The sequence below is a fragment of the Lissotriton helveticus genome, chromosome 6 (assembly GCF_964261635.1).
Source record: "Lissotriton helveticus chromosome 6, aLisHel1.1, whole genome shotgun sequence".
Lineage (NCBI taxonomy): Eukaryota > Metazoa > Chordata > Amphibia > Caudata > Salamandridae > Lissotriton > Lissotriton helveticus.
The window spans coordinates 1,110,752,239-1,110,779,187 of NC_136067.1; the positions used below are offsets into that span (position 1 = coordinate 1,110,752,239).

General features: G+C 43.8%; 1 protein-coding gene across 1 annotated transcript in view; it reads right to left on the reverse strand.

The window, feature by feature from the left end:
• Positions 1-26,949, reverse strand: part of ANAPC1 (anaphase promoting complex subunit 1) — an 815,950-nt gene that overhangs the window by 692,300 nt on the left and 96,701 nt on the right. The window contains exons 7-8 of the mRNA XM_078648767.1: positions 24,269-24,414; positions 1,919-2,145 (exon numbers count right to left, since the gene is read on the reverse strand). Of these exons, the coding sequence (XP_078504893.1) occupies positions 1,919-2,145; positions 24,269-24,414 (373 nt within the window). The remainder of the gene's footprint in view (positions 1-1,918; positions 2,146-24,268; positions 24,415-26,949) is intronic.

The following is a 26,949-nucleotide window of genomic DNA, read 5'->3' on the forward strand; positions in this document are numbered from 1 at the left end:
GCAGTCCAATGAATGATCCTTGTCTTGTTAGACCCCTAGACTTACAGAGACAGCAATGACCTCGACCACTTGCAGAGCAATCCCCACTGTTGACCAGATTTCAACAAAATGATCTGCACCTCTGAGCTGTAAACCATACATCTACAATGATCCCCTGAGAGCCACTCATTCTTCCCACCACAGCCTTACTGATGGACTGTCCTGCACCGCAGACAGCTGTGGTCACACCTCGGGCACATCTGGACATCTCAGCTACAGTGCTGCCACAGAACATTCTTTTAGCAAATTAGACATGTTCCCAATTCTCATATTTCGACTATAATGAGATGCTTACCAAGAAAATTGCAATGGAATTAGAAGATGCTAATATTTTCTGTCTGATATGGATCTCACTTGAATTACCAATTCTAAGAGTGCACATCACCCTAGGCTAACAAGCTCGCTTATCCTATTCTACCTCCCCTGTCAGCACATTGATACTAACCTAAGCAGCGATCGACAGAGGGCTGTCAGACCACTGCATCTTAGGGCCCACTAGAGGACAGAGTCAGGACCCGCTAGAGGACAGAGTCAAGCCACCATGTCAGACTACTCAACACCATAGTGTTTAAGACAATACCAGTCCTATTCCAGGCACCCCGGGCCTGGAATGCACTGCCGCTGTCACTAAGAAGGAGTGAGAATCTACTGTCTTTCAGGAAAGATCTTAAAACGTGGCTGTTTAGCAAATAATCTTCCTTTACCGTGGAGGCTGTGTTGTGTTGAGTCTGATAGCGCCGGGACACTCTGCTTGAGTAGCTGAGCGCTCAATAAAACTCCAAATAACATAACATAACATCTATGCAGTGGCTCATCATAAACACTTGAAGCATTGCTGGTAGTATGCTTCTCGAACCCGAGTGCATCTACAGCACAGTTTGGCTTTCAAAGAGAGGAATATTAGAGGCAGCATAGCCCTGGGCATATGAAGGCACTTGTGAGTGTCACTGTGACTAAATAACCGCTCACTGCTGACAAACACACCATCAGGTTTTTTTGTTTTTTTTAAATCATTGTTCCTCTTTCTCCGGATTAATTTTTTTTATCTCACCTCTCTTTTTTCCTCCGTCTTTCTGTCCAGATCCAGGTTATTATCATATATCATCATGCACTGGATGATCATTAACATTCAGCCAATGTGTCTTCTCTTAGGATCTCAAGCCTCTAAAACTGTCATGTTTACCCGTCCTCTGCTAGGATTACCACTCTTCTCGTCTTGACGTTTCTGCCAGCTTTTTCCTAACTCGCTAATCTGTGCTCAACTCATACAACCCTTTCATCTCCAAACTTCACACAGCTGCTTACATCTCTCTCCATGTCTTCTATTTGATGGCTCCCTTTCCACTCATGTATTCTATATTGCCTCCAAATTATTATTATTAAGTAGATGCATGGGCCTGCCCATTATTTCTAGCTATCTGTGCTCCCATTCAGCGGGGCAAGTTCAACTTCTTGCACTATTGCATTCACACCCATTTTCAATCTTTTCTCTCCATTAGTGCCTAAATGTTGGCCCGCTCTTCTCTTCCACTCTGCATCTACATACACACTTTGACTCCTCAGTAACACTTGACATTTTCATGATACAGGCCCTCATCATAAATGCCAGATCCGGCTAGTAAAAAAAAAAAAAATTATCAGCAGTCTGAGGATTTCAAGATGTGTGGTAATTCCACGTGCGTTATTACCACATGGGAATTTTTGAAGAAACGTGCGATGATTTGGTAACAGCTCACTGTAAATTAAGACAATCCACTGTATCATGATTTCAAGGTGCAGCATCAACAGTTGAGTGACTGTGAGAATGAGCGTCACAGTGTTTCTAACAAGTTAAAATCAAGGCCGCCATTGTTTCACCATACCACAATGAAGGACATACCTCAGAGCAGCCATGCTGGATATAGACGGTGAGTGTGAGCGAGAATGTATGCTAGGAGAAGACACAGATCTACTCTGACTATGAATGGAGGAATAATTCTGGAATGGCGACACCGCTGGTGAGTCTCCCCTAGAGATGCTTCTCAGGTGGGCTGTCAGAGAGCTGCTCGCTGCTGTGTGCTGTGGTGTGCCCAACTGATCTTGAAACTTCAGTACCACATTCTGCTCCTGCAAAGATGAAACATTGACCTACTATTAACATTGAATAGCTAAAATGATTGCACATTGCAAATAATCAGCTAAAAACAGATGTCCTTTATCGAAAATATTAGGAACCCTGAACACCATGATATAAACGTCACTCATGAGAGAAAAAAAACCCTCTAACACGAGTAGCCACTTCACCTTTCCACATTGTAAAGGTACCATACGTTTATTTCAGGGCTCACATAAATATCATTTTTGACCGTAAAACACTGAGACTAACATTGAAGTGAATTTTAAAACTGGGAAACAAATTGAAACTGCTAGTTTGAAAGAAACATAATGCTTTTTCATGAGATAATACATTCACAAGGACCAACACTGTAAGCAACCCCATTTTTTTTTTTTTAAGATGGACTCCATTCATCAGCCTTAGACAAGGCCCTGCGCACAACCCCGGCAGGCAGCCAATTCATACTACACTTGGCTGAAGACTGTGTGCATCCCTGGTTCACTGCAAGACCGGAGCTTATTAGGCACCAATCCTGATTTTTGTATTAATTTTAGGGGGATCTGCAAACAAGGTCACAGCATTCAGAAATCCAGACTAGGGCAGTCCTTTTGGTCCTACTGTCATGTACCTAGGGATCAGGCAATGCCCCCTCTATCCCCTATATGGATCTGTTTTTTTCTCTCTGAATTCAGGGACAAGGCGCCATGTAATGGCAGCTAAAGCAAACACAAGGAGATGATGGACGGAGCACTGAAACTTTTCAGACACTCACCCCCAGTCACAGATCTGGGTTGAATTCATCATCATTCTTTAGCCCACTCCGCCACGCCAGCCACCAATTTCCGCCTTCAGGTTACGGACCCAAAGTGGGCAGCAACAGTAAAAAGCTTCCTTGTCCAATCACTTTTTTGAATTTGGGTTCTAGGACAGTTCAAGTAATCAACAGCCAGGAAATACAAATGTGCTAGTCCGACAAGCCGACACAGTACCTTTTTGTAAAGCAAACATTTAAAGATGTGCTGAACTGAACTACACTAAACCACAAAAACCACACTTGCTGTTCAAAGTTCTACATTCATGTCAAATTTGACATAAATCTTTCCAGCAGTTTTTGGTGTAGCGGAGGGCAAACTGTCATATGGAAGCTACAATTGGAAAATAATTTTTCCCCTCCCCTAACCCCAAGCACCGCCCCACCACTTCCACCCTACATCATCTCAATTTACCTTTTTCGCCCTGCAAGGAACTGCACGAAGGGAGTTCGACATTTTCTGCAGATCTCTCTAGGGAGACCAAAGTTATAGGAAAATCAAAAGTTGCTTCTCCAACGGAAAGGGTGGCTGACCCATCACTACAGTGTTGGGACTTCCACTGTGCAATGTATAAGCATTCGAAAAATGTTAGGAGGAAACTGGATCACTGACTATCCTAAGGAGCCAGCCAGACAGCTGATCCTTAGAGTCACTTTGATTACAATTAATGATGGACATGAAGTGTTTTATAACACAGTGGGTGTTTTATCTCAATAATTCACTAATGCTGCGGTTTCACTTTCTTCTAACCAGTGGTAGCGGGTGATCTGTGAAATTGCTAGGGTAAAGAAATGAATGCCCAAAAATGCAATGAGTGAGGAAGTGCATCCTGCAAGCTTGACTTAGCATAGATTATTTCACAGATTGTTCTCCCCTCAGAGAAATATGAACAATTGTGCCAAATTTGGTATATTGTCAAGATTTTTTAATAAAAGGTCACAAAGCTGTAGGTTTTATACACGGTTCTGTAGGAGCTCTCATGAAATATTCCAATAATTTGTGTGACAAGAAAATGTTGTCAACATGGTACCAAAACAGGGCTTTTTGCAGCAGAATTCCATACGTTTTATAAGTCATTCTGAAACCTTTGTATGCAGATTGCCATAGTCTATCAGTTTTAAATATGTATGCATCTCCTTTATTGACTTTAACCTTCCACTTTACAATGCTGATCTCTCAGGGAAGATTTTGTATCATATGTTAGAACTAATACTCCAGTTTGAAGGAGCAGTATGGGAAATACAACCGTTACAGAGGTCTCTCAGTCTCAGGATGTACATAGCAGAGCTATGCTCCATCACAGGCTGGGAAAGTACAACAGGTGGTATACAGATTCATACAGCAGGTTTATACATCCCTCACGTTACTCCTTTTTAGTTAATACACAATAATAGTTCTCCTCCATATGCTTCTACCCTGTGCTTCCCCACCATGGACAACCCTCTCCTCTATTCTTTATATCATTATCATAATGCCACTTTGAGCCTTTCTGTGGGATCGTTAACATTTTTCTTGAGATAAAAAAAAACTCACAATTGAGTCTTATTGGTCTTGAGGTGGGAGATCAACTGGTCAACTAGTTCTGGTTAACTGAAAATATGCATCTCATTATCATGCACGACATTTGGCAGAGCAGGACATTTCATTTGGACCTCTGCCTCCAGCTTTTTTAGCTCATCTATTTGTTTCCTAGCTCCCATTGGCTTTCTTTTGTAAAGCATGAGATATCTGACCGCATACGAAAGGTGATAGTCTGCATCTCTAGTGATTTAGATTTGAGAGCAATATCTAAAATCTGCTCTTTCACCGTGGATGTTAAAATATTACCCAACATTTGACTTGGTCTTTTCCAGGCTTAAAAGGATCACTGTGTATGTTCTAGATTTCTTGCACAAAATCTAAATATGAATCTGCAGATAACACAGACTCCTTTAATACCTGCATCTTTGCATTCACCCAACACACATTATTTTTTACAGTTTCCACCGCTCTAGTTTCTCCTAATTTATTTTCTCTTCAAGAGGCAAATTTCTGTTGTATTTGCTTCTACTATTGTGTTAAGGTCCTAAACTGCTTTCAACAGTGCTTCGGTTTAACTGTTAATGTATCTATGTCTTTCTCAAATGCAGCATATGTTGCATGTATCACTCTTTGATTTGCCTCCGAAACCTCAAAATGTTTCTTCATTTCCACTGAGAGATTTAAGAGCGTTTTGTGAATGTTCATCACCTCACTCTCAGTAGAAGTCTGCTGTGTTGCCCCACATACTAATTGATGAAGTGATATTTCTGACAACTGTGTATACCACAGATTGAGATAAGTTGCTCAGGGTTATTGCGGTAATCAAGGGTGAGGTTTGTTAGAACTTCAAATCTATTAGAAATGCTAGTTCCATTACCCAACATGCACATTACTTCAAATTTCCATACCAGCTATTCTGTGATCTCCCTGCCCTGTTCTTGATCACAGCGTCAACATCAGCTCTTAGACGCTCTTCCTGATATTTCCTCTGATTCATCGGGTTATTCTTATCTGGTCTATCCGTTTTACTCATGATACATGCATTAACCTTTCAAAAAAAGACCTACTTTGGGGGGGGGAGAGGGGAAGCATTTTTTTTAGGGTTCTCAATATTAAGCCACTTAGCATTTATTTTCTCCAAATTTTTATTAATTTCATTGTGGGCTTTAAGTGCCCCTGAATGTTTTTTCCAACCTCAACTCTTGACCTTTTTTTTTACTGCTTTGACAAGCATTACCCCGATTCATGATGACAGAGTCTCCTACACTACTTAGCCTTTTGTGAGTTCCAAACACTTCTGATCTCAAGCTATACCTAGAAGCTTTGCTGGTTTCTTTAAAAATAGCCTTTTTTTACAGCGCTAAAAGAGTCAGCGTAAGGGGTTGACAAATCAATCACTTCATCAATTACTTTGGCATTATCAATTACTTTGGCAAACAGCCAGAATCTTCCAAGTGTTCTAACTACTTGCCATTAGAGTTCCTGGTGGACCACTGGCCCTGTTGCCATCATTGAAACAGACTTCCGTAGACTGCAGGCTTCCTGCACTGAGAGGACACTGCCGGCCTTGCTCCAGGTGGGGACGAGGTGAAATGCCATCCGTGCCCACCTAAGTTCTCGAGGGGAAGAACTCAGATATGCATTGTTTACAGAGATAATATCAGGTAAACCACTATTTAGAATCAGCTATGTAATTTAAATGGTAGCAGCTCTCTATCTGGTAACCGCATGTTCCACATTCCGTTGAAAAGAAACAAAACTGAAAAGTCACGCTAACACCCCGGCGCTTCCAGAAGGTACTCAAGTTATTTAAGAGTGTGGTATAACCCAGGGAGTCTAGAAGGGGCATAACAACTGCGTAAACTTATGATAGATAAAGAAAAGTGTTCAGACCAAACAGTGTCAATTTGAACATGAAATGTGAATGGGCTGTGAGTGAAAGAGAAACAGCATTTAGTTATTCAATACCTTAGAGATTATGGTTCATCGATAATGATATTGCAGGAAACTCAGTTATTAAAGGCTGGACTTATGGCTTTTTTAAATAAGCAAAGCTGACTTTCTCAGAGTAGTATCAACAGAGCAGGCAAGCTGAACAAAGGGGGAAATCATTTTATGAGATAAAAATCGTAGTGGAGAAATAGAGGAGATGAATGAGGGAGATGAGTATAAACTAAGATCAGAACCCGACTAAATATTTTGATTTATGTTTTGGTTTTTTGCCCCAACAATAATGATGATCCAGATCAGTTGAGGGGGGTCTTCTTAAATCTATTAGATTATAATTTTCCATTTATTATTGAAGGTGATTTTAATATTGTGCTAGATAAAACCTTAGATGGAACAGCGAAAAGCAACCAAGCAAGCTCTCCAAAATCACACTTATTTATCTTTTTTGATGAAAGAGCCTGGTCTTGTGATATTTGGAGACTAACGGTGGGAAAGTAGACAGAATACATATCATTGTATGAAATAGGGGCACTATTCCAGGTTAGACCACTTCTTAATTGATAGAAAGGAAGTAGAAAATGCAAGGAGTACAGAACATCGACCCATTCGCATACCCAATAATGTTGCAGTATTTTTGGAACTTAGGTTAACATATTATATGGTTTATTTGAGATGGACTCTAGTCAAGACGATCCTCCAAAAAAAGAGGATAGAATTATTATTATTTTTTTTAAATCAGAAATCTTCTTTAATCCAAGGCTATGCTCAACAACTACACGCATGGTCTGGGAAGAGTACAATGCTTTCTTACCGGTAAATTTTAGCTAAAAAACAGGAGGAGACAGAGAATATAGAAAAGGATTATTTATGTTTAAAAGACTCTAAAAAAAACCAACTTAGATGGACTGAGAGGCAAGACCTATTACGTAATGTCCAGACTGCTATAAAATACATTTAAAGCCCACATTGGGGGCCATATTTATAAGAAATAGGAAGCTAGTGGGGTCAGCCATTTCCAGTATGGGGGGGGGGGAATGTGGCAATACGTTAATTTGGAAGGAAAGGGCTGATCGAGGTAGAAATATTAAAGAAATTCAGGATAAATTCTTAAATACCAAACTGATTATGTGCAAAGATATTGGAAAAGCTTTCTAGAAAAAAATGTTTTAGAGATTTCTATTATGAAGATTGTCGAATAAAAGTGCTGGTTAGAAGAGAAAAAGTAGCATAAACTAAATCCACCATAATCATTACTGAGCCAAGAAATTAATTAGAAAGAAATAGGCAGAATGTTAAACATGAAAGAAAGGGAAGGTCCCCAGGCCTGACAGCATTCCAACAAAGCTATATGTCAGCTTAAAGAAAACAATAATCCCAATCTGGAAGACACTGTTTAGTAAAATTATGCATAAAATTATGGAGGGAAAAGTTCAGTTACTCACCATCCTGGCATGAAGTAACCATCAGTTTTATTTTATAACCTAATAAATGTCCCAACAAAAGTGAATCCTATAGACCAAAATCTTTATTATAAAACTCTCACAGTTATATTGGCAAAAAGATTGCTCTGGGTGGTAAACACCTTGGTTAAAGAAAATCAGAAAGGGTGCATGCCCACGAGACAGCTACATGAGCTAACACACTCACTAATTCACAGACTGGGTGTACTGTACTGGCCACTTCTAATCCACCTAGAAGTTATAACATTAGATGCTGCTAAGTCCTTCAATCATTTTGCTGTAGCAGGGATTTTTGTACCTCAAATATCTGGTATAATCATCAAATAACTCCCGGCCTTGGTCGCTTGGACCTTTGTTAGTCAACAAGGAGAGGGGATAAGGAGCATCATCTACTTTAGTTACCATAATAGTGAAGCCAAATGAGGACTTCATAGGAAACAACAAGGAGAATTAGAATGAGCTTAAAAGGATTCATTTAACAAATTAGTTCAAACCAATCCTTAGTTTATTAATTATTCAAATTTTAGTATCACTATTATAAATTCAAATCAACTAGTAATCAATATTTCAAAAAAGTAAAATAGTACATTGGTAAGAATTACAACTGAAACTCAGAATATGCAGCAAGTGTGTTCCATAAAGGAAAATCCCTAATCTTAATGATGCCCGTATCCATATAGGATGGCATTTGAGTTAACTATTCAACACTGTGACAGCTCTCTCCTCCATCTTTTGGCCCACCATCTCCATGCTTGGCGACAGTCTTCTGAATGATTTGGCAGTGGCTATTTTTCTTGCTGGGTCCAATAGCCATGGTGTTTATAATTATTTTCCACCCTAGAGGTTACGGCTTTTTAAAAGGCCACCTCCATGAAACGTCCTTCCCATAAGCCAGAAAGCTTAGCAGCATGGGAAAGAAATGGTTCTTTTTCTGTAAGTGGAGAACGGTTTCAAGAAGGAAGCATGGTGTTGTTTGTTATTAGTCTATGACATGTTCATATGTGTATGCTGTTCTCTTTATCAGCACCTTGTAGATATCGATTGTAAGAAGGTGCCCTTTTTTGACATGGTCACTCCCACTTTTTGCTTGTTATAAGATGCAATTTTGACTGGAAGTGCACTGGGTTGCTGATGTGTCCCCAGTGCCTGATCTCTTTCCCAAACACTACAATTGTTCCCCCAATTGGCAACACGTCTGGCACCCCTGTAAGTCCCTGTTAAATGGTACCCTATGTACCTAGGGCATGGGTACCAAAGAGGGTCTCTAAGGGATGCAGCATGCCCCCCAAAGTGACCCCTCACCAAACACATGCAGACTGCCACTGCAGGCTGCGTGTCCTGATGCAGATGAAAGTGAAAACACAACGTGGCACACAGCCCTGTGTGACATGCCTACAGACACTGCATAAAGTATATGTAAGCCGCCCCTACAGCAGGCCTTGCAGCCCTAAGGCAGGGTGCACCATACTGCATGTGTGGACATATCTGCATGAACAGATATGCACCGGTGCTGACCAGCTTATTTTCTGCCAGTACAAGTGACCAGGGAAGCCATTTTAAGTACATGTGCTGGACACTGGTAAAAAAAGAATTCCCCCAGCTACTTAAGGGCTTCACTGAAACCAAAGATGTTTGGTATCAAAATTTCATATTAATAAACACACACTGATTATTAATATACAAGCGCCCAGAGGGCACCTTAGATGTGCCCCCTGAAAATCTACCAACTACTAGTGTTCTGACTGACTAGTCCTAGTCAGCCTGCCACCAGAGACGAGTTTCTGACCCATCCAGGGTTGAGGGCATTTGCTCTCAGGAGGTCAGGAACAAAGAGTGCTCAGGCAGAGGGTGTTCACACCGCCTCCCACAAGATGACCTGCTAATTAGAATTCCAAGGCAGGAAGCTTCAAAGAGCCCACTATCTTTGGTATGCGAATCTTGCTTCCCTCATAGGAGAGGAGGCCAACCCCCCATGTACAGGGCCCATTTGGCTTTAGAAAGGCAGGAAAATTCATAGTCAGAAAGGCGTGTTTACCTTCAGGCTAGTTTCACCCCTAAGGTGGGCTACCTGAAGTGAATACGAAAATCAGAAGTCTGGTATCTTTGTGATGGCACACTTAGGAAATCTGGGACAGAGTTATGCCCACTTCCCACAGGAAGAGTTCATATAGTGTAGTGGCTAAACGGGTAAGTAGCTCATTTGCTACTACCCTACACACCCGTAACACCCTAAATTTAGTATTTAGGGGAGCCCCTGGAACCAGTAAATCAGATCCTGCGGACCTAAAAGAAGAGCAAGGACCAAAGAGCAGAGAAAAGCAAGAACTTTGGAAGAAGAAAATGACTTGGCACCAACCCTGCCGGCCTGTTTGCTGTTACCGACAACCGCGCCAAAGTCTACTCCCCCTGCAAGCTGCTGTGCCTCCAAAAGACTGGGAGGACTGCCAGCACTTCTGCCAAAACTCAGAAACTCCCAAGGAGCAGCGGAGCTGCTTCCCTGCCTCTCCTGCATGCATCCCCGGAGACCTGTGAGGACTCTGGATCGCCAAAACCTGACACCAGAAAGCACCACTGTACCTGAGCAGCCTATCTCAAGCTGAAGGGTGTCAACGGTGCCAGTGTGGACCTCCAGCCCTCCAGAGACTAAGGCCACTTTGGACTTGCCCTCTGTAGATTTCTTGGCGGTCCCTGCAGCATCTATGTGCAGGCCCTCTCAACCAGGAGTATCTTCGGGGACAAAAACCCAAAGCCTCAAAGTACCTCTGCACCTGGCAGCTCTGGCCAGAGGAGAAGAGGAATAAAGGTGTCCACAAGCATCGCAAGACCTGAGCCCCCTTATTGGTTCAGACTGAATGGCCTCCCAGTCCAAACCTGCAGCCTCTTTGTGACCAGACCGATCCCCATTGACTAACATTGGGCACCCAAAGGTGTATTGCACCCCTGCACCCAGCCGCCCTAGTGCTGCTGGAGGTGACCTGCTGGTGCTGTCTTGGACCTTGCCCTGTACTCACCTTAAGTCCAGAGGATTGGTCTCGTAGGTCTCTGTAAAGAACTTGTATGCAACATTTGTTTTTCCTCCATAGGATAACGTTGCTGCCTCTGAAAACTGCATTGTGTCAACTTTTGAAAACTAAACGTATTTCTATCTCAAAACGTACTTATCTGATTGTATTGATTTTGGTGCCAAATATTATATAAAGATACATGTTATTTTTATAAATTGGTGTGGACCTTCTTATTGAGCTGTGTGTACCATTTATTGAATGTGTGTGCATATGCAATTGTCTAACACTCCTTTCTGATAAGCCTAAGGCTGCTCGACCACACTAACCCCTAAAAGAGCACCTTGGGATTGCTAGAGCAGTACATGGACTTTTTGCACAGTATGCCTCTTTTTCATATACTATATAAAGAGCAAGCTTCCTTCATCGATGTTGTCTAGTGTTGAAGTCCTCAAGGGGTAGGTGTGAATATCCTCTTCTGGTAAGTCAGTGGTCATGGTCTTATAGGTCCCATTCTATTGATTTGGGGTTCTGAAAGGAACCCTGCTCATATTGCTCTTACTCTAGCTAGAATGGTTAATGTTCTTCTTCTTGAGGTTTGGGTGCTGGTGGAGATTCAAACTTTAGGTGTTCATAATCTTCTCTTTTTTTAATTCTCTGCTCTTACTGGGATTCAAAATTCATTGAGGGAGTCCAAGTTTATTTATTTATTTTAAAGCAGCAGTGCAATTTTGGCCTCGAGCTAATGTTTCTTTCCTTCGCCTTCAAGTGCCCGCAGCTCAGATTTAAGGGGGTCTTCTTCTTCAGTGTAAGGGGCCTCTTTCCTTTAACCCTCTTTCCCTCATCAATGCCCTTTCTAAGGCAAGCTGGAGTTCTGACCTTTCATTTTCCTTCAACTGCCAAGTCGTCTGCTCAAGGTGTTTGAGGGCTTTGAGTCTAAATATTTTGGTTTGATTGCAGCATTGTGGATTTGTGGTGTTACCTGTGTGCACTTTTTAGGTTCTTCTACTTTCTGGGTCTTCTTCTTAAATTTTTCTCTTTCGGAGGTCAATGAGGCTCTCCTCTGTGTCACATCCTTGTCCTTGAGCCACCTCGATTACTTTGGAATCTTTCTTGTCACTTACCAGACCCATGTCTTTGTGAGAGGAAAGTTTCTTTTGAAATTTCACAATGGCGTAATGAGCCTAACTTTGATTCTCCCTGATTTTAAGGGTCTTGGGCAGAAAATCCGCGCTCGACTCACAACCCTTTGATTTGTGATCTTTAATCAAACAGATGTTACAGACCTTGTGACTTACCTTCTAGGCAAACCTGTAGGGATACTTCATATGAATGAAGGAATAGTTTTGTTAAGCGCAACAATTGCGCCAGAGGAGTCTTGACGCTGTGCAAGATAAGTGTAACTCAGTTGTTAAATTTCTGGACAAAGAGCCAGGTTTTTACCGATTTCATGAATAAAGAGATGCAGCTGCTTTGAGATCATGAGGGAGATGGATCCAATAGAATGCTATGGACCTGAAGAAGCTTCTGCCATCCCAGGAGGATCATGTTAAGCATGGCACCAACACATGCAAAGCGGAAATAGAGCGTAGAGTTCTGCCAGGTGCATACCACCTCAGATTCTTCTTGAAGTAGGAAGAGCCCTGCCCATGAAGGGTCTTATAGGCCGTGCATAAGGCCTTGAAGACAACGCATTGTTTAACCGGCAGCCATTGCAGTTTCCTGACCGATGCTTTTGCCAAATTTAAAGTCTGAGTTTTTAAGAGGAATCACGCTGCAGCATTTTGAAGAGTTTGGAGTTTCCTAAGGGACCCCTTGGGCAGATTCAGGTAAAGACTGTTACAATAATCCAGTCATGTCAGAACAAATGCGAAAGTCACCGTTTTTAGAAGATCAAAGGGTGTGACTTTTTCAATCACTTTGAGAGCATGAAAAGAGGATAGGGTGCCCTTAATCACCTGAGTTTTGCAATTCAGGTCACCGTCCAAAAGTATCCTTTCGGGGTGGGAGTAGGAATTGTTCCCAGATCCGATGGCCACCACGCCAGGGATCAGAATGATGCGTTATTCCCAAAAAGAATAACCTATGTCTTTCAGGAGTTCCGTTTCAAACAACTGCAGTCCATCCACTTACTTAACACACTCATACAGTTCATAAAAAGGTCACTGGAGTGACTACAGTGCATTTATTTAAGGATGGTGATGTTGCGTCTTAAGTTATCCTCCTGTCTATCTCTCTCTCTCTCCCCTCTTTCACCCCTCCTTCACATTACGTCACCAGCTGGAATGTTGACAGCTGCCAGTTCTATCCCTACAGTTGAGCACATATTCCAACTGTCAGTTAGATCCACTCTGAGGCTCACACACACCACTCCTGTTTACGGTGCGTTGTTCACTTAACATAAATAAAGACTTATGCTAATTACCTCTGCTTCCGGAGTTGTACTTAACAAATTTGGCGACGAGGACGGAGGACAGCGCACCGAAGGACCCACCAACAAAAGAATAATAAGGAGGTGGAAGCAGAAACGAAAAAACAAAGATTTAAAAAAGTCATCTATAAGCAGGCAAGTGCACCTGGAAAAAAATGAAATACGGATGCTTGCAAAGATGAATGATTTAAGAAAGAAATAAACTAAACTCTTGTAGAAGATAATGAACAGGAAGGTGTACTACGTGAAATTTTATACACTTGGGGCCCGATGTAGGTCGGTCGGTAACGGCCGAAAATCGGTATTTTCGGCCGTTACCGATCGGTATCGAGCCCTCGGGATGTAGCAGTCAGAAAACCGCCCGAATCGGTAAAAATTCCGATTCGGTAAGGTAACCGTTTCGGTAGAATATCCCCGATTCGGCAAATATACCGATTCGGTAACAAACCGATTCGGTCAAAATCATGGAATCGGAAAAATCTCCGAATCGGTATAATACCGATTCGGAAAAACTCCGAATCCGGATAAAAATACCGATCGGTAAATTTATCGCTTCGGCAATTTTACCGATTCGGTATAAAACCGATTCTGTGTGAAAAACTGAAGAGTGAGATGTAGGAAAGCTCTGAAATACCGATTTAGCGTCAAAATCGGTATTTAAAAATCGGTATTTACCATGGATTGGAATCAGGTGGTAACCAGGTGCAACCTACAAAAAAGGACCCAAAATGCATTGCTGCTTGCACCATGGCAGCTTTTTATGTCATAGCAAGACGGCAACGGCTACAGCAGGAAGGAGAGAGGGAATGGCTGAGACAGGAGCAGGTGTATAGACAGCGGATCACCCTGTTCATGCTGACAGATCCAGAGATCCTACAGAGGTACAGGCTGGACCCAGAGACCATAATGGAGCTCATTAGGGACCTCAAACCCCTGTTGCAGCACCCCACCCCAAGGGCACACGCAATCCCAGTGCACGTGCAGGTGCTATGCAGCCTACACCTGCTTGCGTCTGGCAGCTATCAAAGTGTAGTTGCTGTGGCAGGAGGGGTGACCCAGAGCAGCCTGTCAAGGTTTTTCCATAAGTTCCTAGACGCCATGATAGAAAGGATGGACCACTACATTTCCTTCCCTTCAACCCATGCAGAACTGGTACAGACAAAAGCAGACTTCTATCAGATGGCAAGATTCCCCCACATCATTGGCTGCATAGATGGCACACACATTCCGATTTGTCCCCCTGCTGACACAGAATATATATACCGTAATCGGAAGTCAACGCACACCATAAATGTGCAGGTGATTTGTAATGCCAAGTGTGTCATCACTGACGTGGTAGCAAAATTCCCAGGGAGTACCCATGACGCCTACATCTTTCAAAATAGCGGAATTTATGCACGGCTGACGGCAGGGGAATTTGGTGAAGGATACCTCCTAGGTAAGACACAGTGTCAGACCCCCATGACCCAAATAGCTGTGTGAAGTACATGTATGCATGTGAGTAATGTTACCCCTTTTCCTTCTAGGCGACAGTGCATATGCCCTCCGCTCATTCATACTCACCCCCTACCTCAACCCCTCAACACCCAGCCAAAGGAGGTATAACCGTGCACACAAAAGCACAAGGAATGTAGTAGAACGGACCTTCGGCATCTGGAAAAGCAGGTTCAGATGCCTGCACAAGAGCGGAGGTGCTAGACAATATACCCCCATCACCTGCTGCAAGATGATTGCTGTCTGTGCAATGTTGCACAACCTTGCGGTCAAGAAGGGCACAGAGGTAGAGCTGTCTGACTACGAGGACCCTGACGATGACACAGCTGTGCCACTAACACAACCTGCAGGAGTCTCTACACCAAGTGATGGGAGGTACAGACGTGAGGAGATAACAGACAACTATTTCTGAGTGAGTACAGATGCACAAACATGTCGTGAAAGTGAAGAAATGCTATGTTTTAATGTAGGAACAACGTGACAGCACTGATGTGCAACAATTGAACAAGAAGAAAACAATAGGTGGTCAGGAACTGTGCATGGTTGCATCACCCACACTGGCAGTCTTATTTCTTGCTGCGCTTGGCTGACCCACTGGGATGCGCCTCCCCCCCTTCAGCGTGTCCGGCTGCCTCTGCCGAGCGCCTGGTGCTCCGGCGCGGCTCGGACAGTGTGCTGGCAGGACTGCTGCGGCTGCTGCTGTCCCCAGCCTCTGCCACGTCCAGGGCAGGATTGACTACAGTGTTTGAAATAATTAGTGCCTCCATGGCACTGGTGATGCGGGCCATGCCCCTGGTCACCTCAGAAGTGTTATTAGTGAGGCACTCCTCCATATTTGCCCCACGGCGGCATAGCAGGGCTGTTGATGCCGCAAGCCTGTTGATTCCCCGGTTCTGTACTCGGGCATCCCTGCGCCGTATGTGTTCATGTTGGTCCAACTTTGCACACAGCTGTGTCATGGCAGTTGTCATTCTGCCCATACCTGTGCCTATTTCCCGGGTGGTTGCAACTAAGTCAACAATCCCCTTTGTTAACTCCCCCATCTGCAGGTTGTGCTGTCGCAGTTGCCGGTGACAGGCAAGGATGTATTTGGCCTGCAACCGCTGTATCCGGACCATGCTCCCCTCTAGCCCCTGGAAGACGCTGGGCTCCCGTGATGGTAAAGCACTGCCACTGCTGGAAGTGCGTGGACGGCGGCGTTCGGTGCTGGTCTGCTGTATGGGCTGCTGTGCCACAGGTGTGACTGGTGTGGGATCTGGTGCCTGACCCGCATCTCCCTCCATGATGGACAATGGGGCCACTATTATCCTCCTGGCTGTGGCTGTGGCAGGTGCTGGCTGGGATCGTGTGGGTGAGTTCTCAGGGGAGAACAGGAGTGTTGGGGATTGGGACAATTGGGGGGAGTGGGGAAACAAGAGGGAATGTCCAGAGTCATCCTCAATTGCAGTCTCGCTGCTGTCCTCCACCTCCTGCGACTCAGGCATGCTGCTTGGCCCTGCCACCACACTGTCTGCTGGTGCTGGTGCTGAGGCCTGTGCAGCTGCTGCTCCACTACCTGATGGTGGCCCTAGGAATAAAGTAGATTTTGTCAACTGAGTGGAAATGTCTTACTGTCACTACAATAAATGCATTGCACATGTGAAGTTCATTACTCAGATTATTTCTTAAGGTGCATTGCTGTGTCATGTGCAAAGTGAAAAGTTCCTACATTAGCTGGCTACATTTCACATCATGCTTTGCACATTTAAATTGCTAGCAGTACTGGACTGGGGTTTGGCTGTACACGGGGGCCAATGGGGAGGTGTCTGGTAGGGTGTGTCATGCTGTGCATGCTTCTTACCTTTAGCTTTGGCTCTGGCTGAGCTGTCCAGGTCCCCGACTCCGACCACACTCTCCCTCTCGATAGTTGTCGATACCAGTTCCTCCAGTTCCGTGAGGGGGGCGCGGGGTTCCTGCCGCCACCGGTCAGTCCTGCCTGCTTGCTGATCTCCGCCAGTTTCCTCTTGGTGAGGCTCCTGATGTCATAGAACCTCTTCTTGAGGTCATCCAATGTCCTGGGGGTCACACCAACTGCATTCACCCTCTCGCTGATGGCACTCCACAGGTTCCTCTTTGTTGACTCTGGTACACTGAGGGACAGCCTCCCATACAGCTGCCTGTGTACCAACACCACCTCCTCCACTAATACTTTCAGCTCCGAGCTGCTGAACTTCACCTTTCTCTTCCTGTCAGCCTTCTGGCACTCTGAGCTGCTATCCATTTTGATTGTGTACTCAGTACTCCCAAATCTCTCTCTGCTGCTCAGTCTCCCTGTTCAGCTCTGGCTTCCTTTCCAGAAAGTTCTGATGAGTTGCACCTGCATGGGTAGCCACTCCCTGCTAGGGTGGGGGAGGGTGCTTCCACCTCATTGGCTGGTTTCACTTCCTTGTTTCCCCGATCACGTGTTTACCGAATCGGTATTTACCGATTCGGTATTTACCGAATCGGGAATTACCGATTCGGTTTTGACAATGCTTTCCTATGGGATGCCATTTCCGATTCGGTATCTACCGATTGGGTATCTACCGATTCGGGAAATACCGAATCGGGACATACCGATTCGGTAAATGCCGATTCGGTAGATACCCAATCGGTAAGTGTAGGGACACGATACCGATTGTTACCGATTCGGTAGCAGGAACATCTGGATGTTCCTACATCTCAACCCCTTAGATTTACCGATTTTTAATTACCGAATCGGTATGATTCGGTAATTTAAAATCGGTAAATCTATTTTACCTACATCGGGGCCCTAGGGTGTAGTGTGGAAAGCCAAAAAGATAAGAACGTTGTGTGAAATAAACGCATACACCACAGTAAGCTTAAGTGTGAGAGTTATGAAAAATAAAAACTACCCACACACGGAACGGCAAATCTGTTTGAAGTAAAAGAAGCGGAGTGGCGTTTGAGAACTTTTCGAGTTGTATATAATGAATACTTGTGAAAAGGATGCTAAAAGAGAAATTTAAAGCGGATGACAAGGGAAAGTAAAAAGTACCGGGAGCATTTTGTGGAGAGTTCTCTTCAGCGCGAGACGAATGTAGACGTCAAGTGTCACTGGAAGCACGTCTTAATTTTGGCGCGCAGAGGCACACTGAGTGACGTAAAATGCATCAGCGCCATTTTGAAGTGAGGAAGTTGCTGGTCTAGTCTCTCCACGCACACTAAACGTGCGTCAAGGACGGCAAGCTGCAAATGTGACTGGCAGTAATTAAATAAAATACGGAAATAAAACTAACCACTAGCGGAAGATAATAGAATCTCTTTGCGGAGCAGTGGGGTTTGACTAAATGGACTTACTACAGGTGATACATTTATGGAACTATACTCGAATTGTGTAAACAAAATATAATAATAATAGAAACTAAGATAAGTATCACGTTGAAGGACCACATTTGTAAATACATTTTTACCTGGGTGGCAAAGGAAAAAAAAAAAGAACATTTTAGTAAAAAATGGCAACAGGAAACATTTACAATTTGCAGCCACCAGAAGCGTTTTTGAAAGGTACAGGAACACCATTAATAAAGTGGGAGGTATGGAAGGAATACTTATGTAATTACATCACAATATTTGATAAGGAAGATGAACCACTAAAACCTGAGGAAAAAAAGAAGATATGATTACATAGTTTGGGTGCAGGTGGTTTGAAAGTATACAATAATATTACTAAGAAGATAGGAGAAGGAGAAGGAAGAAACGTTTTCAATGAGGCAATAGAAGACTTAGATTGTTACTATAAGCCAACGGTGTGTGTTGCAGTGCACAGATACAAATGTTATAGAAGGAAGCAAAACAAAGAGGAAAGTATAGAAGACTATGTGTTGGAGTTGATCATGCAAATTTGGAATAATGCATGATGATCTTATTAGGGATCAGATAGTTATGTGTGCCGCAAACCCAAACATTCAAGATGCTCTATGGTCAAAGGGTGAGAAACCACTACAACATGTCATTGAGATCGTAAAGAAAGCAGAATTGAATGGGCGATGCGCTAAAGAAGTCATCTGTGAAACTAAAAACAAAACGGACAACGTAAGCGTAGTGGCAAAAATTAGTAGAAAGAGAAACAAGGAAACAGGTTACAAGTACAAAGAAAGTGAAGAACAAAAAGAAAAAGGAAAAATAAAGGAAAAAGATCAATTGAAATGTTACCGCTGTGATAGCAACAAGCATCTAGCTAGCGACTGGAAATGTCCGGCTAGGAATAACAAATGTACAAAGTGTGGACTAATAGGGCATTTTCAAAAAGCATGGAAAAGGAAACAATGGGGGAATATAAAATATGTAAAGGATGAAGAAGATGAGGAACAGGAATCGCCGGATGACTCAGATTACAACCTGTGTGTATTAAACGTGACGGAAGAAAGTGATAGTGAAGAAACAGGAATGGTTAAGAAGAAAAAACCCAAGTGCTTTGTGGAGATAGGTGGTGTGAACATTGAAATAGTAGCAGACTCCGGGTCACCCTGCACCTTAATCAACCAAGATGTGTGGAAAAATAAATTCGAAGGGAAATTAGGAAGACACATGGAAAAACCTGATTTAATCCTAAAAACGTTCACGGGCGAAAGAATTGAACTATTGGGTTTTAGAGAACTAAACTTTAGATTCAAAGAAAGAGTAACAAGCAGTAAGTTATATGTGGCTGCCACTGGCCCATCGGTGCTGGGATGGAAAGACCAGGGTAAACTGGGAATCACCCTTAATCCCAACAGATCAGAACCAGTACTTGTAATACAACAGGACAAGAACAAAACACAAGCAAATCTCAAACCACCCCTGCAACCATTAAATTACTCATACATGCCATGGAAGAGAGTAGAAATTGAAATAATTGGACCCATACAAGTTAATGAGGAACAAGTGAACATATTGGTCTTAGTTGATAATTTCTCGAAGTGGCCAGAACTGAAGGTTTGTAGGAGAACGGAGGCAACGGACGTGGTCAATTTCTTGGACAGTATATTCACGAGAGAGGGTATACCTATAACAATAGCAAGTAATAACGCAAGGCAATTCAAGTCTGAAATTTTTAAAAAGTTCATTGAGCGAAATGGAATTACCCACCAAAAAACGTCTATTTCCCGACAGAATGGCAACTGTGCCATGGAACAAGTAAAAAGGACTATAATAAAGACAATCCAACGAGCCATCAAAAGTAGACGATGTTGGAGGGAAGAAGTCTACAATATGATATGGAAATACAGAATAACACCGGATGTGAATACTCTGGCAAGCCCATTCGAAATGATGAGAGGAAGGACTCCCATTTTCAAGAACCATATGGGATGGCTCAAGAAGGGAAAGAGAACAAAATGTTCGGAGGGATCAGTCAGAGGAAGAATTCAAAAGGCACAAAGTGGGTGCAAGAAGGATTTCGACAGCAAACATATGTTAAAGGAAATGAAAATAAAGGAAGGAGACAGAGTGAGATTAAAAAGAAATGGACAAATGGGAATGGGGCAGAGCAGGATCACAGATTCCCTAATAGTAGAAAAAGTATTTAATAACTCTGCACTCCTTAGCGATGGTAGAATCTGGCATGCTAAATCCATTTCTGTGTGCACAAAACTGAATGTGATTCCAAAGAACACCAATATGGATACACGTGTGGAGAAGGAGGAAAGTGACAAGGAACCGGGCATCTTTGGATGTTTGGGTGAAGAAAGTGAGCATTCCGGAGAAGAAAGAGATATCATATCCCGGCCTACAAGTAGCAAGACTAGCAGAGAAGGAACTGGCTTTGAACTTATAGAAACAATCGGCGAATACAGAGACATTAACTCTTCTGGCTCTGGGATGTCACCCAACCCTGATGTCTTTACCACCACTTGTGAAATACAGAATGGTGAGGAAACTTTGAGTGAAAATATTGACATTGTCACTACAGAAGCAGGCAGCCTTGTAATCTCGGAAGATTGTCAAGTGACAAAAGAGGACAATGAGATGGAGAAAGACTTTATGGAAGTAGCATGTACCAGCAAATGCAGAAGCAAGTTGGAAGAAACCTAGCAAGCACAAGGACCCCTTCATGCGACAAGTTATCCAGGTGTTTTCTTACTGTGACTAATTTAGTCTCGTCTTCCTTAGGGGAGGAGATGGGTTGCGTCTTAAGTTATCCTCCTGTCTATCTCTCGCTCTCTCCCCTCTTTCACCCCTCCTTCACATTACGTCACCAGCTGAAATGTTGACAGCTGCCAGTTCTATCCCTACAGTTGAGCACATATTCCAACTGTTAGTTAGATCCACTCTGAGGCTCACACACACCACTCCTGTTTACGGTGTGTTGTTCACTTAATATAAATAAAGACTTATGCTAATTACCTCTGCTTCCGGAGTTGTACTTAACAGGTGACCGCGCACAGGGACTTCTAGAGGAATATGTATAATGTCATGCAGGGATGAGCATCCCACCAAATGGCCAACATCGTCCAAAGAGAGGAATTTGAAAGATATAATTCCAGATGCAACCACTAGATGGCGTAATAATGCAATGCACGTGAATCCAGATATAATTCATGCTGCAAAACAAAGTATTACCTGAACCAGTTCATTCCCTTGGGGGGTTACAGTTTACATGTGGTGCCCGATTAGGTCTTAGGTGTATATGATCTTTCTTTAGCGCTGTCTTATTTGCACTACATATCATGGCTAGTCATACAAGGGAAGACCTTACGTACGCCCTATAATGGATCAATTTGGGTGTGCACTATCTTTGACAGTATAATGCACATTCTAAAGGGTGGTTCCCCCTGCTAATTGGGTGGATTACGCACAGCACACACCTGGGCTAGTTACCGAATGCACCTCCCTATTGGTTGCTCCCCAAACAATCCTCTGTGAAACTCTACAGCACAAGATACAGTTAAAGCAAGACTGAATCTTTAAATGTAGGTCCTTCAACCACACGGATAGTAGTATAAATTGTGGTTCATAGAGAACTCTATAGAAGGTAGGTATCAGCATGTATGACCACATTTCTTCTCACACTTCCCCTCCACCCACAGGTAGGTGCAGCTACATACTTGAAGTGAAACAGCTCCAATGTACTCTCATATGTATTCGCACACTTTTTATTCATCTTTACACCAGCATCAAATGCTAAAACTTCTTGTCTATCATTCCTTTTCACTTAAAATTCACAGAAAAGCACAGAGACACAGACACACCACAAATTAACCTGTGCTCACCCTCAGGTAGCTTGACAAAGAGGAGGCAGGATAAACTTAAGAAGCAATGTGTAAAGTATTTGTGCAACACATAAAACAGTAACAGTGAAAACACCACAAAGAAGACTCCACACCACTTTATAAAAATAAAGAATACTTTTGTAAATAATACAGGACCAAACTGACAAAAATCCAATACGTAGAAGTCGAGATAACATTTTTTCCAAAATATAAAGTGAAAAAAGTGCTTAGAAGCAATAAGCGCCTATAGGGATTATCTTGTCGCACTGGACCAGGGCAAAGTTAAGAGTCCAGGTCGACCGCGATGGAGCGCAGGACAGATACAGCAGGCACGCAGGTCCACTGAACACCCTTGATCCTGGCCAGAACAGCAAGATGCGGGGTGTATCTGAGCGATGCATCAATGTCGAACCCGCAGTGGAGTGATGTGTCGATTTTCTTAACGCAGTGGTGGGGGTGCTTCAGTTCCGTAAGCAATGCGCCGAGCCCAGAGGTATTGATTCCATAGACGATGCGCTGGGATTCTGCACACAATCGAGGGGATGCATAGATATTCCCACACTGAAGCGGCGGAGATGCATTGGTTCCGTTGAGTCGGTTCTTTAAGGCGATTCGCTGGTTCTGCCTGCGTTGCTTCGATTCTTCTCCCACAATAGGGTTGATGCACAAGTTTGGCTACACCTGGGTTGGATATTAGTCGATTTCATTGGAGCAATCACCTGGGTCTAGTTCTAATGGAACAGGCACAGGAGCAGGTGCTAAGACTTTGATACCCCCGAGTCTCAAGCAACAGGAGGCAAGCCAACAAACAAGCCCTTGGAGATCACTCTGGGTTCAAGGCAGACTCCAGCTTTCCTTCAATAGGATCAGAGGGCAGCAGGCAGCACAGCAGCACAGCAGAAAAGCAGTTCTTACAGAGCAGCAGTCCATCAGAGTGACCGTCCTTATAGAAGCACAGTAGTTCTTCTGACCAAGGTTACTTACAGGTCTAGAAGTGGCTGATTTGGTGGGGTCAGAGGCCTAGTACTTATACCCAGTTGTGTCTCTGAAGTGGCTGTGGCTTCAAAGAAGGGTCTTTGAAGTGCACAAAGATCCTTTCTTCCTAGCTCTGGCACAAGACTCAATACAGGGAGGTAATCAACCCTTTGTGTGGGGGCAGGACACTGCCTATTCAGATGTGTATCCTCCTTCCCATCCTGCCCAGGCTGAGCCATCAGGGTGCAGATGGGCACTAAGACACACTTACCCTTACTTTGTGTGTGGCTGTCTAGAGGGAATGCACAAAGTCAAGGCGTGTATTGGAGACAGGCTGCAGGCACACGGAGCTTTAAGAGCAGAGAAATCAAAATTTTCTAATAGTGGCATATCTAAAACAGTAATGTTTAATCAAACTTTACCAGCAAAGTGGATTTATCATTACCATTCTAATGATCTAAAACAAAACAGAGCTACGCCTTCTCAATCAGAAATTACAGCTCAAATGTGTAATGAGGAATTCCCATGCTAACCTATAAGAGGAGTAGGCCTCACAGAAGTGAAATACGAATGAGGTGTTTTTCACTAACAGGACAAGCAAAACTTAAAACTACATGTCCTATCTTTCATACACAGTACCCTGCCCTATGGGCTATTAAAAGCCTACCTTAGGGGCGACTTATGTGTAATAAAAGGGGAGTTCAAGGCTTGGCAAGGGGTGTTAAATGCCAAGTCGAAGTGGCAGCAAAGCTGCACACACAAGCTCTGCAGTGGCAGGGATGAGATATGTTTAAAGGCTACTTGTGGAAGTGGCACAATCAGTGCTGCAGGCCCACTGGTAGCATTTAATTTACAGGCCGTGGGCAAAGGTAGTGTACTCCACTAGGGACTTACAGATAAAATAAATATCCCAATTGTGGATAAACCAATGTCACCATGTTTTGAGGAGAAGCACATGCACTATAGCACTGGTGGGAAGTGGTAAACTGCTCAGAATCCTAAAGCCAATAAAACCAGACTTCAGAAAAAGAGGAGGAGGAGGCAAAATGTTTGGGGTGACCCTTCATTGAGGGCCATTTTCCAACACTCGGGGACTATTACCCATACGTGACACAAAGCAGACAGACACGCTTCAGTCTAAAGCACTCAAATACGACTGTGCTATCAATTTAAAAAATGGGCTACAGAGACTTGTAAGGGGTACGAAGCACTTTAAAATTTAAACAACAATACAATATGATAAAATACACTGCTTACCTCAAGTTTAACTTTTCTAAGAGCCCAGACTGTGTGCACACCATGAAGAGTGTCGTAAGTCATCACAATGGAGGGGTCCTCATTGGTGAAAACAATTTTCAGTGTATGGTCTGCAACATACTGTACTCGAGAAGAACCAAACATCCCTGAGGACAGCAAAAGGGGACAACATTCATTAGTAGTTTAAAAGGATGAGCACACACTTTTAAGAGCCAAAACAAACTTGATGAAGCAAAGATTTTGATGGCGTAAACTAGCAATCAAATATTTCATATTAAAACCGTGATCATCATGCCATACCCCGTAAAGCGACCATGAATGCAGAATTCAGATTGGAGCAAATCAAGATACTACATAGTGTTTAATACATAGTTGCACATATGTTTTAGTTTGGTAGGGACAGCAATGATTTACATGCTTGGGGTTGTAGTCACATTCAGGATTTCTACCATACACTATGGATGTGCCCTAAACTGAATCCGTTCTGTGAAGGGGGTGGTAAAATTGACTAAGGACTCACCTGAAATCGGGGCAAACCCTATGTTATTAGGCATTTGAAAAGAACAAACTCCATTGATTTATGATTTACTTTTGAAGACAGTACATCAAGATATTACCAGGAAAATGGTGGTACTGAGGCTCTAAAAACTAACTGTGAAATGGTGAAAAAATATGACCTAATGTATGTTTGCCAACCAGTTTCTATAGGAAGCAAGGGGTTACCCTGGGCAATCTGAAATGGTTTGGGGCCACTATATGGTACCATGGATTTTCTTTATTTGAGTGATAGTCTCTTTTCCCCTATCACCTTTCTCCACTTTTTGCTCGCTTTGCACATCTGCACTGTTTCATTCTCTTACTGATCATCTTCTGTATGAATGCTCTCCAGGGGACTGAAGAGATTACTTACTATGCTGCATTTACAAATGGGTTCCTCTGGCGTAGAACATTAATTGTACAACACTGTTTAATTACCTCAATCCAATTGTGTTTGTTATTTGTTTGCTGATGTTTTAAAGCCAGAAAGAAAAAGAAAATCAATCAAATTGTTGTAAAAAGAACAACAAAAAACTGTGAAATGTCACCAACATGTACACTATTCAGGATAAAGTATCTGTAGCCATGTGGCTGTATGTTTAGGAAAACACATGCTCTTTTCAGCAGTTTCCAATACACGTCTGATGTGGTAAGCAGCCTTGGCTGTCACTGGCCTTTCTGCAGCACATGCCAAAGTCACAATACTTGAGCTCTCTAATGAAAGCCATCTTTTATCCATAGTTGAGCAAACAAAAACACATTGAGTTGTCTGCATCATTCGTATGTAAATTGTGATGCAGGTAATCACAGGAAAAGTCTTTGTGACACAAATACACGACAGCAGGTAAAATACCACATGTAGGCTGATGAGATCCACAACTATCTGGAGAAGATCATGGAGAATCATGTGAATAATGTAGAGTGGTTGAATGCATCAATCATTGGATGAAGGGCAGTTTCCTCTGGTTTAATGGGTAAAAGACGGAAGCCTTAATTATGAAGAAGCTGGTCTAGATTGATCTCCATTTGAATAGTCCTACAGTCTAGCCTCTCCAATGACCCCTCTACAACCGGGCAAAAACAAGGAGGTAATGTTTTATTCGGACCTTAATTTTATTCTTTAAATTTATGTAGTTGTGAGGAGGAGCTACGCGACCACACAAGATGGCCGCGTAAGCCCTCAGCTCCATGAGACCCGCGCCTCGCTCGCACTATCCTGCCGATATCCTGTGGCGCCGAGGTCGGATTTGTCCGGCGGAGGGGTAGCGGTGCGGACCGGTCCAAGTCCGGGCTCACGAGGTGGAAGTGGAAAAGAGCCGGAGTTGTAGACTTGGGCAGTCTGGGCCTTCACCTGCGGTGAAGCGGGGGACTCGAGTTGTCGTGGTGGCCGGCCCGAAGTGTAACAACACCGGGTGGGCAGACCGGAAGTTGCCGGCCGCGGCCCGGTACCGATCAAGCGGACTGACCGGAGAGACTGCTGTGCCCGTGGTGGTACTCCTGAGGGATATTCTGCCGGCGGAGTGTGGAGAGACGGCTCGGCCGCGCCTTCCCTGCAGGATCGGACGTTGGAACCCGGGCGGGGGGGCCCGCGAGAGTGCGTCCGTGGAGGCGCTGGCGTTTGTGGTAGTCGCTGGAGCTGCAGCTGATCCGTGCGCCTGTGAGGTGCAACCGGTTCCCCCCTGCCGGGTTGAGCCCTACAATTGTTGGTCGTGAGGCGGTGTGAGCGGACGGGTGGTGCTGCTGAGTGCCCAATCGTCGGGGCAGAGGACTGCCATGTTTGGAACTAGACCTCCAGCGTGCACGAGCTGACAGTGCACTGTCATACCCTGGACTTGTCAGTCCAGCACTGGTGTCGGACCCGCGGCGCTGGCCTTGGCCCCTCCCCCTCTGTTCTTTGCTGGGCTCCTGTGCTGTGTGGCGCTATTGACCCCTGTTGAGCAAAGGATATGGGCACCGGATATTCGTCGGTTAATTGGCTTGGTGCACCACTTGCCAGTCAAGGTCCTGCCAGCGCTGCTGTGACTGCTGATGTGCATGGTGCTGCAGGGGATTGGTCCCTATCCAACTAGAGCCAAATCTCCTACTTATGATACAGTAGCCTGGTGTTGAGTCCCTTTGGATCTGGCTGCTGACTGGACACTTTG